This window comes from Volvox carteri (genome assembly GCF_000143455.1).
Source record: "Volvox carteri f. nagariensis unplaced genomic scaffold VOLCAscaffold_17, whole genome shotgun sequence".
NCBI lineage: Eukaryota > Viridiplantae > Chlorophyta > Chlorophyceae > Chlamydomonadales > Volvocaceae > Volvox > Volvox carteri.
The window spans coordinates 1,689,448-1,706,316 of record NW_003307560.1 but is presented as its reverse complement, the minus strand read 5'-3'; the positions used below and the strand labels follow the sequence as shown (position 1 = coordinate 1,706,316).

Here is a 16,869-nt window from a genome sequence, read left to right as displayed (position 1 = left end):
CTCACACAGGCGCAGGCGCAGGCTGCAAGGGTGGAAGGGTGGAACTGTGCCGCAGCGCGTGCTGAGGTTGGTTGTTTGAGGGCCTTGGTAGCCACTGCGCTCTCTTTCCTCTTGACAAAAAGGTGGTGCACGCCCTCGGTCGAGCAGGAGGGGATAATGGCCCCATCTCTCATGCCCCTCTCTCCCCCCACAAGGAGGAGAGTGCTGCTTCGGCGGTCGTTCCCGTTGGGGTATGCAGTTAGGTGCCCCTGGCCAGTGTCAGGCCCCGACCAATATGTAATAAATACACATACACACACACGCACACAAAACAGGCTGACAGAAGTGTTCCACTACTCCCAACACGCACCCAGTATCACTACCCCATTCACGCCGTGCAACACTGCAAGCCCCCTCAGCCACAGCTATCTATCTGTCTCTCCACTATTTCCCCTTATAGGTTCGTCCACACAAATCTTCCTAGGAGTTATGATGATGCGCCACTTCTGTCGCCCGGGCCTGTCCAACCCTCTCCCACCCCGCCTTCTTCAGTCACCTAACGAAAGGCCGCGGTTTGCCACTTCTCCCGCTTCTAGGTGCTCTCGCAGCCGCTGTACCTCAGCCTCGAGCGACCGCAACCTCACCATTAACTCCGCCCTCTCCATCCCGCCCGCCCCAGCAGCCGGTCCACCACCTCCCGCACACGCCGGTAGTAGTACCGCCGCGGCAGGACCTGTTGCGGACGTGGTGATGGCAGCCACGGCGGCGGGCTCTGCACCACCCTCGGACAAAACTCCGTGTAATGGGACTTGCTGCATCCGTGGCAACGCGGCACCGGCAGCGGCGGGGCCACCGAGCGCTAGCTTCCCAGCGGCATCCAGCAGCTGTGGCTGCGCCTGCTCCTCGGACACCCAGGTCAGGTCCGTCTGGGTGCCGACGTCCTCCAGCTCCGCCGCCAGAGCCATGCGGATGTTACCGATGTCCCCCACCGAGGGGCAAACCCGGTCGAAGGTTGAAGGGCTGAAAGCAGCAGGCGCCCCAACCGCTCTGGAGTTGCGAAATGCCGACGCGGAAGGGCCCGGGGGAGCTGGCAAACGTGGCAGCTGACGGCAGTACCGTAGTGGCGGGCCCGACGCAACACGCTTCATTACGGTGGAGACAGCGGCCGTGGTCGTGGTCGCTATCTCAGCCGCCGCCGCTGCCCCTTGGCCGACAGCCCGCAAGCGTGCAGCAGCGGGCCTACTCGTCGTACCCATGAGTCCCTTTCCACCCCGGCCTCCACCTTGGCCCTGCACCACATCCGCGTCGGAGGCGTCACCCACAACGCAACTGTCGCCAGCCAGCGCAGTCTGCATGCCGCTAGGTAAGCCATTCCAACAACCGCCGCCGCTGCCGCCGCCGCCGTAGCGATCACTGTCGCCATCGGCGGCACCAGGCGGAGCGGCGGTGACGGCGCCGCCGCCGCCGCCGCCGCTGCCTGGCCCCTCCGGACGACCTCGGGGTGCCCCCGAATCTGTCCGTGATAAGCCCCACATGACATCCAGCAGCTTCAGGATTTGAGACGCGCTGGGCCGTTGCTCCGCGCGGGCTCGCAGACACGCCTCCGCCAGCTTGGCTTCCCCAGGGTAGGTGCGCATGAAGGAGGTGGGCAGGCGGCCCTGCCGAGCCTCGCGCATGGCGTTGGCTCGCTCCATGGCTGTGGAGACGTTGCGGTAGGTGGTGGAATAGAACGGAGGCGAGAGTAAGGGCAGGAAGAGAAGCTGGAGACGTGGCGATTAGACCGGGTTGGGCTGGCGGCAGTGCCACATGCACGCACGGGGGTACTTCCGGACAGCGGCGGGGCGTTTGCTTGGTTGGTATGCGGTATTGTTGTTTATATTATATTATATTATATTACATTATATTATATTATATTATATTATATTATATTATATTATATTATATTATATTATATTATATTATATTATATTATATTATATTATATTATATTGTATTGTATTATATTATACTATATTATATTATATATATTATATTATTACATTATTACATTATTGTTATATTATATTATAATAAAGACGACGGAAATGACAGGATGCAGGTGCAGCTACAGCAGACGCATTCAGTAAGGGACGCGGGTCGGTAAATACGACGGGAAGAGGTGGGGGGGACGAGGGTAGGGGGCAAGACGAACCACGAACGAGTAATGGGGGTGGGGGGCCTGGGAGGCAACAAAATCCCAGCACTGAACTCCTGCGGTCCGCGACACACACACTGGCTGGCTTGGGCAAAAATTACGGGCCATGCGGTGATGCGCACATGCGGTGAACCATTTTGGTGATTGCGCTTCTTCCTCACCCCTTGGACGCACGAGTATACATCAGTGCGCGCCAGTCAGTCAGTGCAGTGCAGTGCAGTGCACACCCTGCATGTGGCTGGTGGACGGCGCTCGCGGTACTTCTGCCCCGTGCAGTAAGCAGCCACTAGGCCGCCGGTGGCCACCACCATGGGACCCAGTGGGGTGACCCAGTGGGGTGACCCAGTGGGGTGACCCAGTTGGGTGACAAGCGCACCCGCCCACATACACGCCCACCAGTTCCGTGAACGCAGAACAGCTCCAGCAGGATAAGGCCCAGCGGGTAGATGTCCACCTCGGGTCCATAGCACGACACGCCGCCGGACTGGTCTTGGAGCTGCTCCGGAGCGCTGTACGATGCCGTACCAACGCCGGACGTATGGGCGGACGACGTGCAACTGTTCCAACGTGGTAGGACTGTGCCGGCAGCTGCGGCCTCCAGCCCCTGTCCGCCGGCGCCAGATGCAGCAGCAGCAGCAGCAGCACTACCAGCAGCAGTGCGCGACACCCCTCGTGGCAGAGCCGGCATCGTTGACAACACGACGGGCTCGCCGTCGCTTCTTGACACCGAGCCTGGCGCGTCCGGGCAGCTCTCCGCCGCGGCTGCAGCGTCATACAGCAGCGGGATCGACGACTGGCGGCGCGAGGGTTTCTGGCGCCCGGCGGTGGCGGCTGTAGCTGCTGCGGAGCCGGGCGGTCCATTCAGAGACGACGTAGATGGCGATGAGGAAGTGGCGGCGGCGGCTGATGGGGTCGCTGCCGAGCTGTGGATGCCGGAGGGCTCCGGAGACTCCTGTGACGAGGAGGAGGACCAGAATCGTTCTTAGCTTGCGTGGCCAGTTCGGCAAATGAGATGTAAGACATCCCCAGCGAACCAACCGGAGTGAGCGAGGCACCCACCCGGACAGCTGGGGCAACTCAGTTGTAGTACAGCAATGACTTAGTAACGACGTAGTAACGACGCAACCAGCTGGCACACAGCTCTGGTTTCCAGTGGTGAGAGAGCTAACAAAACTAAACTCTGCATCTGCATCTGCCATTTACATCAACATCAACATCTACACGTCCGGAAGGCTGATTCACAGCAGCGCCCGACCTCCATGACAGCTACACGCTCCCTAACCTACCCGCAACACCCCGGGCGGGGCAACCTAACACACCCCCGGCTCCGGCGCCCCCCCCCTCCCCTCCCCTTCGCTGCTCAGTGCGGTTTGGAAAAGATGGGTGGCCGCCTTCCTGCCACCGTCCTGTTGTTCCGACGCAGCTTCCTTAACGTCGTTCGCATTCCCCCCTGGGCCCCGGGGGCCCGCTCTGATCCCGCAGGACCGGAACTTTAACTTATAACACCAGCTCACAACGCACCTCGTGCTCCACCGCGAGACCGAAGTCCCCAATCTTCACCAGGTAGCGCTCGGCTGGCTCAGCTGCAGGCAGGGCAATGATGATGAATGCACCAGCGTTGTGAAAAAATGTATGTGTGTGTGCACGTGTGTGTGTGTGTCAGCAGTTTTCAGTAAAAAAAACTTGACAGGCTTGTCTGGCTTTATGGTTGTGGTTGCACACACCCGTCCAATCATTCACCTACACAGTCCGACAGTCCGTAGGTAACATTCCCCCTCCTTTGTTATGGTTGAGCGGCCCCACCTCCTAACGGAGGCCCACGGCCCTACCGGTGTGGGCAGCAGTAGCAGCAGTAGCAGCGGCGCCCACCGCTGCAGCGGCAGTAGGGACCCATCCCGCGATGGGCACCGCAGCCCCTAGGGAGTAGGCGGCTCCGGAACCGCCCCCGCCTGCAGAGCTCGCATGGTCTTCCGGCGGCATTTCAAAAGGCACCAGGAAGATGTTGGCGGGCTTCAAGTCCCGATGGATGATGCCGGCGGCGTGCACGTACGACAAACCCGTCACAATCTGCTCAAGGGGCCGGCGAGGGCAGGACGGCGGAAGCAAGCTGTGCTTAGCTGAAAGGAAAACACATCGCAAACATATCGACAGGCATACGGCGAGTAATTACGAAACGAACAGGGGGGAGAATATAATATGATGTGTGTTTTCCGTGTGCGCGACGCGAACCTGGTAGAAGATGCTGCGCTCCGAAGCAGCGGGTTCCGGAGGGTGCTCAGGTGGCCTTGTGCCCTCACGGCCACTACTGCTGCGCAGGAGCCTCTCCGCGCGCTGCTGCAGCCACAACGTCAGCGTAGGGCCCCTCACCAGCTCCATGCTGATGTACAGCCTGTACGGCCACCGGCGAATGCCGGACAGCAAGGCTGCCGCCGCCAGCTCTGGTGACGGCCGTGCACCACCGCGCTGACGGGCTCCACCTGCTGTCAGGTAAGCACCACCACCACCACCACCACCACCACCACCACCACCACCACCACCACCACCACCAGCATCGCAGCCGGGGGACAGGTCCATGCCTTGCAGAAGTGCAGGGAAGGGGTGCTGCTGGCGGCCGCGGCGGCGCTGATGTCTGCCCTGCTGCAGGATGAGTCTGCGGGTGTCGCCGCCTGCGAATTGCTCCTCCTCGGCGGGACTGCGGATGGACGACACCGGATGGAGTTGGAATGGGTATGACCGACTTCTTCGGTGCCGGGGCCCTGGCAGGGCTGCCTGGCTGGGCGATATGAGGGCGCCCGCACAGGCCCCCCTGCGGGCCCCGGTGCTGCTGCTGCTGCTGCTGCCCGTGAAGCTACGGCGGCCGGGGCGGCGGCTGCGTGTCCTTGGCCGGCCATCGCCAACGCTACGGCTGCCATCCTCACCCTCTTGGCCGCTGCCGCGCCCACTCTGAGGACTACACCCGCTGCTCTCCTCGCTTCCACTGCTGCTGTAACTACCGCTCTCGCGGCGGCTGTTGTTGCGGTTGCTGCTGCGGCTACTGCTGCTGTTGCGACGGCTACTGCTGCGGCTGCTACTGCGGCTGCGGCTGCTGCGGCTGCTACTGCTGCTGCTGCTGCCCCTCGCCGCGCGTCTGCGATGCTCCGACGCACTGGTCTCGCCGTCCTGGTGAAACACGCCCTCGCTGTCACTGCAATTGTGCCACAATTGCCCCTTATGCCCCCCCTTGCCCCCATGCACACCGCGGCCTCGCCCACGACCTTCGCCTCCGCCGCCGTCGCTGTTGCCATCACAGCTGCTTCCACACCCTGCCGGTCCCCGGCGGCCTTGCAGCGCTGCTGCTGCTCGATTTTTGGGAAGCATCGTCTTCAGGCTACAGCCTGCACCCTTTCCGGCTGCATGCGGTCCAGGGCGAGGGACACGCTCCCCAGTGGCATCATCCGCGCCATCATCGCTACCGCGATCAAAAGTCCAGCTGAACTCTTCAACATCATCCACGTTGCCGGCGCCGGCGGGGCCGCCGGCGCCGCCGTAGCCATGGGATGCCATGTCGGAGGAAAGAGCCGTAGCAGAGGATCGCATCGAGCTGCTGTCCGTGCTGCTCTCGGTGGTGCCGCCTGCTCCAGGGTTCCCGCCGACGCTGCTGGGAACCGGTTTTCCCACTCCTCCTGTCTCGCGGCCTGCTGCCCAGCTACCTTGCTCAGCCTGCGCCGTCGCGCTCCTCATCTCCTGGACTCTGCCCAAGCCGTCCCCAATCCCAAATCCACCGGCTGCCTTGCCGCTACTACCGCCGTGACCATCGTCACCACCACCACTGCTATAGCTCGCATCATCCGGAAAGGCGTCACCGTATCCAGGGCCGATAAAGCGGCTACCCCGGCCCATGCCAATACCGATATCGACACCGAGGCCTCCACCCCTAGCCTGCGGGTATCCCCCCGCGGCAAGTGAGGGGCTCATGGCTATCGTGCCGCCCGGTGGTACGCGAATGGACTCGACTGAACTGGACAGTAGCGACCGCAGTGAATGGGTCGGAGTGGCGCGAATAGGGCCCTCAGGGCTGGTGCTAAGACTGGTAACCAGCGGCTGTGATGACCGCGGTTGCAGCGGCGGCGGTCGGCGGCCCCGCCGTCCCGCAGGCAGTGGTGGCCACGGGGACCCGCGCTCCAGCAGGTTCTCGGCTTCAGGGGTGCCCGGTATGGAAACCACTAGCGGCGGCGGCGGCGGCGTCGCCACCATCGCACGACCATCATCACGCCCGGACGAGCTTCCCTCCTCGGTGCTGGAGGAGCCCGTCGATCTGCGGCTGGCAGACAGAGACGGAAACGCCGACTCGAGGCTCCGCCGCCGTGTCGGCTCTGAGCTGCTCGGCGGCAATGTTACGATGGGCAAACCGTGTTGCGACCCCCCAGCCGCCGCCGCCGCCGCCGCTGCTACCACAGGATCCGCCACCGCCCACAGAGGCAGGGGCATGGACATGGCGTCTGGGGACATGGGCAAATCTATCAGCGGTTCCATTGGTGACGGTGGGGACGACTTCCACAGCTGGGAGGCAATGGCAGAGGGGGTAGTGGTGGGGGCGAGGTGGTGCAGAGCGCCGCGGAGGGGGACGTGGTGAGGGCCCCGGAGTGGCATCGCTGGCGTGCCCAAGCCTTTGCCTCTGCTGCTGCCTCTCCGGCTGTCGGCGTTACTGTCGCTGTCTTCACCGCTACCGCTACCGCTGCTGCGGCTGGTGCTGCCACCGCTACTACTAGTGCTACTGTTGCTACGACTGTCCCGAAGCTCTCTGATCCGAAATTTCGTCTGCGGGTTATTGGCGCGGTTGCCCCGTCCGGCCCCGCCACGGCTGCCGTCCGCACGAGTGAGTTGGGCAGCCGGAATGTGGTTCGAAAGACCGCGTGCGAGTGACGGAGGTTTTACCGCTGCTGCTGCTGCTGCTGCTACTGCTAGTGCTGCTGCTGGAGCTGCTGCTGCCATCCGGACGGTGCCCTTCTTGTCTCCGGACCGGACGCCCGGCTTTGTTGCCGCCATCGCGGGTGGGCGGCCTGCGGGGCAGGCATTCACGTAGTCGGGAGGCGGAGGCGGAGGCGGAGTCGGGAAACGCGCTCAACGGCAACCCCACTGGCGAGAGGGTGGTGAGACGGTTAGAGGGTGCACGCATGCAGGCGTTACTGCCGGGGAAAGGCGTACACCACTGCAACATACAAACACACACACGCACACGCACACGCACCGGCACCGTACCATACCTGCTGCAGCCACCCGGGCGGCCTCGGCCCCTGCTGCTACCGACAGCGCCTGGAGGAATGAGAGCGGGACCACCGTGCAAGGGGTGAGGGAAGTTGGACAGCCAGATATCGCCATGTTACCTAGGAGCATAGCAACGAGGTTGGTTGGTAAATGCATATGTGTGTTGCCCAGGGGTGCCTAGCCAGCAGCAGCAGCGGTCGCAGCAGATGCCTCCGCGGTACCCCAAGAGAGGCCGAACGAACCCAAGGCTCAGCACCACACAGGCCCTCGCGCCCTCCAACCCCACACTAGAGACTCTCAAAGCCAGAACCAGAAACGATCCCCAACGGGCCCAATTGCAAAATATACAACCTCCTAACTTCCCCCGCACACACACACATACACTTCCTAAACCTCTTGAGTTCCCCCCCCCACACACACGCGCGCGCACACACACACACACACTTGGGGGATCAGGAAATGCACATATCTAGCTACTTGGCGGATTCGGTCTACCATAACATGCGAACCAACTTGCCATCGCGAACGTTACACCGAGCACAGGATTGCACCTAAGCCCTTCCCTTCTTTCACCTGCGCCGGTTGCGCCTGGCCGGCCATCCCCCGCCTCACACCGCCCCGCTGCAGGTGCTGGCCTAGCTTCTCCCAGGCCGGCTCGATCCATGCGTTGTAGTAGCGGACCACGTGCGGGCTGCCGTCCAGGCCCGCCAACGCCTGAACCTGAGGGGAGGCGGAGGAGGGGGAGGAGGAGGAGGAGCCCACATGGTACCAGTCGGGAGTCGGAGGCGGGGAAGAGGTGTAAGAACAGTAAAGCCTTTTAAAGCCCCTCGGTGAAAACAATATTTTCACAGATGGTCACAAGGCTTTACTGTTACACTTTTATACAACAATTTTTTATAATACAAAATATATTTTATAAACAATACTTTATAATAGAAGCATGGAACAACATCAAGGATATCATTTTTTATATGGAATATTAGGGCAAAATGATCTTGCATTTTAGGCAATAAAACAGCTATATATATACTGAATAAGGTTGTTGCGAAAACGGCAGAAGCCAACAGCACATCACCAATTGGTGTCGAAAGACCCCAACTCCTGCAGTCATGCACGTGGGAACGGAACCGACGGAGGCCTGCTGTGCCGCGGGTACTGCACATGCAGGCGGTACGACAGCCAACTCGCAAGAAGTGAGTGAGGCCCCGCCGCCGAAACCCCCCGGGCCCACGCAGCCGGCGGGAAATGAGCGACCCGACGCGCCAGGCAAGGCCCCGCCGCCGCAAAAGGGCCGGGCCAGACAACTACATCACCACCGAGGGCACAGCCAGGGTCGAGCAGGCACATCATCAGCGACAAGACGACGTTCGATGCATATCCGTGGTGCTGCTTACGCTACTTAACCACATACTTGTAATCATATTCGCGGCCGCCATTACCCTAATTAAGACCGCTCGGGCCCCCTAGATGGTTTGAAAGGGATGCTGCAACAACGCGTCTAGGTCCAATGTGATTGAAGTGGAGCCTCACGAGCCAGCCGGGCTTCAACCCTCACAGCATACACATACACATACACATACACACATACACATACGCCCAGCCTAAGGACAGCTACCGGTTGCCACCAATCAGCAATCAGCAGTGGCGCAATCAGCAGTGGCGCAATCAGCAGTGGCGCATACCTTACCTCTCTGAGCAGCTTGACGTGCCGCATCTCCAGCTGCTCCTGGGGGGCCCAGGGGGGCAGGTCGGAGCGGAACGCCACGGTCTTGAGCGCCATCACACGGTGATCCAAACGGCTGATAAGGAAGGGAGTTTTAGAAACAGAGGGGCAAGAGGGAGGATTACTTGCAACTGAGGCCGCGGGGAAGGCAGGAAGGAGGAGGGAGGGTGTTGGGCGGAGCACTAACAGCGCAGGGTGTCGGGAGCGCAACGCATGGAGGGAGGGTCGAGTGGTTAGAAGCCTAACAATTCCTTAAAAATACCCGTACAGAATAATGCCCGAAGGCCGATAAGCAAGAATGTCGTGAAGGTCGTCGCACAGGTGCGCGAGCAGCAGTAGGGATGATGTTTATATAACATGAGGCGCAAAGTGACATGGAACTGGGTAAAGTGACATGGAACTGGGTAAAGTGACATGGAACTGGATAAAGTGACATGGAACTGGGTAAAGTGACATGGAACTGGGTAAAGTGACATGGAACTGGGTAAAGTGACATGGAACTGGGTAAAGTGACATGGAACTGGGTAAAGTGACATGGAACTGGGTAAAGTGACATGGAACTGGGTAAAGTGACATGGAACTGGGTAAAGTGACATGGAACTGGGTAAAGTGACATGGAACTGGGTAAAGTGACATGGAACTGGGTAAAGTGACATGGAACTGGGTGCCCCTTTTACCAAGGGGCACGCCTTACGTTCTAGGGGGTGCGGTGTCGCCAATATACAACAGCGGTACCGGCATTTCCCCTGCGGTTCTGTGTTCTCGACAGCGGCAGCAAGGGCGGCGGCCGGAACCCCATCCCCATCCCAATCCCAATCCCCCTGCTGGCTCCCTTTCTACTCCGCCGACCCCTCCACGCTCCCCCTCCCTCTCCTCCTCCTCCTCTCCCTCCCCCCAGCTCCCACATACCTGCGCACAGCCACCACGCTGCCGAAGCCGCCCTTTCCCAGCGGCCGCAGCTGCTCCAAACTGGCCCTGTACTTGCGGCACAGCGGCAGAGAGAGGCGCGCGCAGCGTTGAGGGCTGGGTGGGTGATTGCTGTTACGAGGGCAAACCAGCCGAGGGGCCTAAGAAGTAACCACATAAAATCAAGAAAACCGAAACCAAGCAAACACGCAGCCTATATATACACAGCATCCAGCTAACCCTGTAGTCCTCAATGACGCACATAGGGGGTCGCATGGCCCAGCCACACAGGCGATGATGATACTGTGCGGCACGCGGCGCCGCGTCTTCAACCATGGCTCGCCTTTCCTTCCTGCCCACACCCCTCCCATCCTCCCTGCCCGCCCATACCCCTCCCGCGCTCCTCCTTCCTGGAGTCTTGACAGCAAAAACGGACAGGAGGTGCGTTGCGGACAGATCAGGAGACGGCGGGACGTGCTCTCCCCGCACCCCTCTCATTTAGCTCATCATCATCATCATCATCATCATCATCATCATCATCATCATCATCATCATCATCGTCATCATCATCGTCGTCATCATCATCATCATTATCGTGTCGTCGCAGCCCGCAACCATGTGTACGCATTCTACATTCGTGGAGTCCACTTTCCGTACCTGTACGGCGATACGACTCGCAGCAGCTGGGGCGACAGGCCCCCCTCCCGTGCGGATGCCATCGCCACGGAGAGCGCAAAGGCCGCCGCGGAGCAGCGCCCCTCCGCCAACCCTTCATGTGCGTGTGCGACCCATAAGGGTTAGGAGGACAGAGGCCAAAAAGCAGACGTGGCGTTACATGACGTGGCATGACAGGACATTTGGGGCTATTTCTGCCGGATTTCTGCCGATGAGGCGATCCGAACCCGTCCCTTCGGACCTCCGCTACCCCCTGTCAGTGCGAGTCCCACCCGTCAGTTCCTCCGCCACCCGTACTATCCACCGACTCTTGACCGACACAGCGCCTTCACGCGACCAAGCAGGTACCCAGCTGCAGCCCCCAGTGGAACCTGCTGCACCCCCTTGCTTTGCAAACCGGTTCCCACTCCGACCCAATTCCTTCCTTTTCATATCCAGCTTGCTGTGTGATTGCCTCGGGGCTAGGGCCCCGGCATGCCTCCCCTGAGGGGAGAGCTGGGGAGGGCCTTCTCGCGGCGGCCCGTGACGTCCTTCCTCCACAAAATTCATTCCTACCGAACCCCTCCGCCCATTCCGATGCCGCGGCTCCAGCTCTTTCAGGCCCCGACCTCCGCCCACCTGCGTGTTTTGCTAAGATGGCCCCTAGCGCTAACCATCTTACCGGCTAAATGGCCGGGTACACCCCCCAGGGTGGACAGGGCAAGCTGGATGGCATGGATGGCATGGAGGGCCGGCTCGCCGACGCTGCCGCCGTGGTGGGCCCCCCCGCTGCTGCTATGGCGGCGGCCGCCTGAACTGCTTCCTCCTGAACCATCTTCCTCCGAGTTTTCGCTGTCCTCAGATATCCTACCCCATGGACGACGGCCGCCGTCCCTAGCCGCCTGTGCATCACCGTAGCCGGTAACGAAAGCAGCAAGACAAACACCCGGGCCAAGTGGAGATAGGGAAGCGGGAGAGTTAATCGCCACATTTTTGAGCAACTTGGCAGGCGTGCACGCGACCGATGCTCCCGAGGACAGAGACGAGTTCAACCAGGACCGGTGGCAAAGGGTACGGACGAGTTGGTTAAGTCATGAACTACAAGGGCTACGCGCTTGCCAAAGATATGATGACTGTGAGGTGGGTCGCTCGAAATTGGATTTAATTTGCACATTTTCACATGTTGGAGGGACGAGTCCAAGTGATCCTTAACGACAGTAACTTCCATCAGGTTCGGAATTATTCTCGGGAGAGGAAGGTGTTCGCCGCAAGTTTGCTTTCGCACCTGGCGCTGTACATTTATAACCTTGCTGGTTTCCCTGGTGGCGCGACATCCCGCGGGTACTGGAGTTGATCTGTGCGGGACACCAGCGCGGGCCAACGCCCCTCGCAGGGCGCCTGCAACCGCCTCGCTCCACGGTTTCGCGTCCAAGATGGCTTGCAGTAAGCGCACCTGTTGCATGGCAAAAGCAGCGCCATCGGGACATTGCATTTTTTGGACTCCCGAACGTTACGAACGTTCTCGTCCATCGCCAAGCAGGAATCACCCCGGCTTTGCCCACAAAACGCACCTCGCCATGCTGAAGAGGTTGGTACTGGACCAGGGCATGCTGTCCACCAGCTGTCGCAGCGTCTGTCCCATGAGAATGCTCCGTGCACACGTTCCTAGACGACATGGAGCGCCCTAATTATTGTTATCACCATCAGTCCCTATAAATGATTAAGAGGCTATTCAACCCGATCTACAATCAGATGGATGTTGACGTGATGCGGTTCGCGCAAAGGGCTCGTTTGATCATATGGTAAACGTAGGTTGTCATACTTCAAGCTACAGCATGAACGGAAAGAAAGACAATTGGAAGGATTAATCTATCAGGAAGGGTAGTCTCACCGCTCCACAGCACGGTTTCGGAAAACGCGTCCTGTACAGCACAGCAGAGAAAACTTTGCCAGGGTCTTCGCCTGTGACGACAAGGCAAAATAGAGTCTAGTTGTACCAACATGCGGCAGAGGCCCATTGATGTCAACCAGACTACCGTCTTCGTCGATACGCAACCACGCCCGGTCAACTGCGGCGCGGTGCCGAAACGAAGATTCCAAAAGGTAAGCACTTTCGTCTACAAGGGTTGGTTCAGCATTACTTCCTTCTACCTACAAATCTTACGAATGTGTGCTTAGGGAATGAAGCCCTTCCCAACATGTCCGTCGCCGCCCCAGCAGAGCAATCACCACCGAGGGTCCATCACCACCGACGTTTTGCCCTCCCCCATATCCCCTGGGCCGCCTCTCATCTGCAGGGGGTTGGATGGCCAGACGGCGGCGGCAGCGAGGGAGATCAGATGACGGAGGGCCGTGCGTGGAGCCTCTTGGGGGTGGCGGTGATGCTGCTACTCGGAGGCGTCTACCTGGTTCGCGGCAACCAGTACGCCCATCTCCATCGGCAGATCCAGGAGGCGTACTTCATGTGTAGGTGGGGTGTAGGTGGGATATAACTTAGGGTTTAGGCGTCAAGAGTCAAACGTTATTCTGGAATCACCCCACATGGAATGCAGAGCGCGCCGTCGTTGGGTTGGGAAGAGGGCAAATCATTACTTCGCGGGGGCTCGATCCCCTTCTGCTGGGCATGCTGGGCTACGGATGCCATATCGGAACGTGGTGTGGTGTGGTGTGGTGTGTTGTGGGCGGGCAGCGGCTGTCTGAAAGGGGGCCTTATCCCCTTCAGTGCACGAGCTTTGCCCGTTATTGTGAGGACCATGTGCGCACGGTTAGGGTAGTTAGGCACCGTTAGGTGGATTTAGTTGCATGTCATTATTCATACACATAGCAGGGCCCCGCCTCCAGGGGGCACTTTTGTCCATATGCCACGGCGCCCCACTTCGGGCCACCCCAGGCCCCCTCCTTTCTTTCATTTGCCTTCATTTCCTGGCGCAACGCCTCCTCACCTCACCCACAGTAACCACATAGCGACAACCACCTTCCGATCACCATCCGCCTTCCGCCTTCCAACATGTGAATGACTTCCCCGGTGCCTGATGAGACATGTGCATGCATATCCCTTGCAGGAGCGGCCCGCAACAACGATATATGCACACACATACATACACACATACATACACACATACATACACATACACAAAATAGCTTCCCAAATGGCCCTCCTCCTCAACACGCATCCCCGGGAACGGCCCAGATGACGCTTTCGTACTCCCCTGACCCACACACACCCACCCAACCTGGCCGCAATCCCCGCCCTCCCTGCTCCCCGCCCTCCCCGCCCCCGTCCCCAACCCCCAGACCTCCAAGAGTGGGAGGGGCCAGTCCGGGACAGCTTCGCCGCCACCAGCTGGGAGCTGCACGTGCATGGACTGCTAGACAAACCGCTGCCGCTGCAGCCCAGATCCTGGCCATCGAAGCGCGTCCTGGTACCCCCTGGTACCTCGAAATTCAACTCCAACTCGAACGGGAAGGAAGCAGTCGCAGTGGCGATTGAAACCACGGACGAAGGAACCTCGGCCGCCGCTGCCGCCACTGGCAGGGAGGTGCAAGGAGAAGGAGGGGGAGAAGGAGAAGGAGGAGGAGGAGGAGGGCAAGGGAGAAGGAGGCGGAGGGGGAAGAGGCGGAGGAGGCGACGGGTCGCCGCGCAGTCGTCCCTCCTGGAGTTTCGTTTGGAGGGTCTGTTGGAGCTGTTGCACCCGGCGCATGTGCCCCCTCTGGACCGCCACAAGGCCGTGCACAACCGGCTGTGGCGACCCGTGGGTCCGGAGCTGCGGCGGCCGGCGGCCATGACACTGGTCGGCCGAGACCATCTCACGGGGGTGGAGTGGCGGGTGGATCTGGGCTCTGTGGTGTTCACGCGGGAACGGACGGTACCGGCAGGTGCGTTGCGTTGCGTTCGGCAGCTGCAACAGCCTTGCTAGGTTAGATGCATGCATGCAGGCTGCGAAGGTCCTAACGTAGCAGCAGCAGCAGCAGCACCAGTAGCACCAGCAGCAACAGCAGCAGCAGCCTCGAGCCGCCTCGAGCAGCTTTGGGATGGGTCAACTCCAGCTTTGGGCAGGTTTTCTTCCCTACCAGCGGGTTTGCGGTGTCAGTTATTATTATGGTGTCAGAGCTGGATAGCTGGATAGCTTGAAGTTAAAGAATAGCTAATAAGTGGCCGGGAACGTAGTCAGGCCGCGGCCGTGGGGGTAGTAGTATTGGTGGATCGAACCGGATGTCAGGTTCACCGCGATGGACCGATGGCACACGATTGCGGCAGCAGCAGCAGCAGCAGCAGCAGCAGCCTCGAGCACCTCTCGTCACTGCGCCCCGACTCTCCCCCTCTTCCCTGCACCTACCGGAGGGGGTGGGGAACTGCGGCCCTGACCTGGTGCTCCTGGACCAATAAAAGATCCGCCCAACCCCATCAAATCCCCCAAACCCCCAATCCCCCAACTCCTCAAACCCCCCCGACATGTACGACCTCGCGACTTGGTCTTCAGGCGGCGAGGGTCGCTGCATGTACGACGAGCGCGGGGTGTGGCATGATGACGACACATGTTCCGTACATGAGTACCTGTGGGGGCTGTGCGTCAAGGTGGCTCGCAACGCGGCCACGGGGGCCTTCTCCGTGGACAACTCCACGGGGGGCGGTCCGGGCTGTGGTCCGGAGTGGGGCTGGGAGGCGGGGCAGTGGCGACGGCTGGACGAGCGGCGGCACAGCATCAATGGCCGGGTGTACCTGCCGATGTCCGCACGCAATGCCACGATTGTGACAGTCAGGTGCGGGGAGGGGGAACGCGTGTGTGTGTGTGAGAGATTTAGATGTTGGGCCCTGCTTTTAGGTCTTTTAGGTCTCCCACCTTTTCTTTCCGAGGGGAAACGGGGGTTGTCATGTTTGCACTAACCTCCCAATTTCGCCTCCCGTAATTGCTTTCTGTACAAGTCGCCGATGTCCTCTTTTCCCTTGCCCCCTCCCCTCCCCTGCCCTCCCTTGCCCCCTCCCCTTCCCCCGCGGCCCTCCCCCCCTTGGCTCTCTCTCCAGACACGCCAGTGACCCCGCCATCCGGGAGAGCGACATGGTCCGGCGACTGGCCCCCGGAGTGGAGCAGCAGATCCTCTTTCACGCAGTGGGTGGGTGGTAGTGGAGTGGGTGGGCGCTGCTGCTGTTTACTGCTGCTGCTGTTGCTGCTGTTGCTGCTACTGCTGCTACTGCTGCTGCTTCCCCTCGTGCTGACACTTGACCGGGAGCTGCTTTGCTGTGATGGTGCGGGCTGGGCTGAGTCGCCCCACACTGGCTCGCCTGGTAGCCTGGTAACCTCACTGCTGCAACTGCAAACTGCAACTGGACAGGCCTGGCGATGTGCTTCCTGGGGCTGGTGCTGCTGCTGTCGGTGGCGGCCTTCGCGGCGCCCACGTTTCTGCGCCGGGGCCGACGGCTGCTGCGGCGCCGGGGGCGAGGGAGCAGCGGCTACGGGGAGGGTGAAGAGGAGGGGGCCATGCGGCGCTGGGCGTGAGGGTGCGCGGCAAAGGACGTCCGGGCCGTCCGGCTCCCGCCGTGGCACATGAGGGTCGTGTCGGGACGGGGCAATTTTTTGTGATGGATGCAGCGTGTGTCGCGGTGCATACACGTGATGGTGTGAAGATTCGGGAGGAGCTCCCCGGCGCAAGGAAGCAATCGGACGCGGGTGGAGTTCTATGGTTCCGCTATATGCGCTTCAGATGTAGCTGGATAACACGCGCACTTGTGCCCGACAAAACTCTGACGGCTGCAATGATTACCCAGTGGCGCAGTGCACGTCACAATTCCGAGATGAGAACTTTCCGAGACCAGGCAATCTGGTGATTTGGACTGGACTAAATATGTTCGTAAGGTTGCAGTATCCAATCCGTTCGATTTACTGAGCGCGATGAAAAGTTCGAGGACTGGAGAAATCGGCGACTAGCTCCTTTAAGTTTGCTTCTCCTTGCTAGACCGAGGCATATACACACATCGTCACAGCGGGCAGTACGAAAATTAGGCCAGAGACGAGCACGCATCCAGCCTGAACCACAAACCACTATTGCTCAAGCCAGCCTGATGTTCTTTTGCTCTCTTCGCACTCCAGAAGGCAGCAACCGACCACCCACAGCTGTGTGTCCTCACTGGGGCAAAACAGGAGCACACAATGTTTAAGGGCACCATATGGAC

The 16,869-nt window shown here is 60.2% G+C and overlaps 2 protein-coding genes across 2 annotated transcripts; one reads left to right on the top strand and one right to left on the bottom strand.

The window, feature by feature from the left end:
* Positions 1-527: 527 nt before the first annotated feature.
* VOLCADRAFT_104615 (uncharacterized protein) lies at positions 528-12,342 on the bottom strand (the record flags this gene model as incomplete). The annotated part of the gene is made up of 16 exons (XM_002950070.1): positions 528-1,675; positions 2,570-3,125; positions 3,695-3,756; positions 3,977-3,998; positions 4,043-4,240; positions 4,403-4,865; positions 5,475-6,712; positions 7,173-7,212; positions 7,401-7,465; positions 7,991-8,137; positions 9,105-9,216; positions 10,050-10,115; positions 10,704-10,815; positions 11,383-11,602; positions 11,986-12,055; positions 12,272-12,342. 16 exons carry the CDS (start codon positions 12,340-12,342, stop codon positions 528-530), a joined length of 4,590 nt encoding a protein of 1,529 aa, XP_002950116.1.
* Positions 12,343-12,701: 359 nt separating this feature from the next.
* On the top strand, positions 12,702-16,195 carry VOLCADRAFT_90623 (uncharacterized protein; the record flags this gene model as incomplete). Its single annotated transcript, XM_002950179.1, has 8 exons — positions 12,702-12,803; positions 12,998-13,170; positions 13,654-13,709; positions 13,995-14,239; positions 14,426-14,576; positions 15,182-15,461; positions 15,724-15,812; positions 16,032-16,195. 8 exons carry the CDS (start codon positions 12,702-12,704, stop codon positions 16,193-16,195), a joined length of 1,260 nt encoding a protein of 419 aa, XP_002950225.1.
* Between the last annotated feature and the right edge of the window lie 674 nt (positions 16,196-16,869).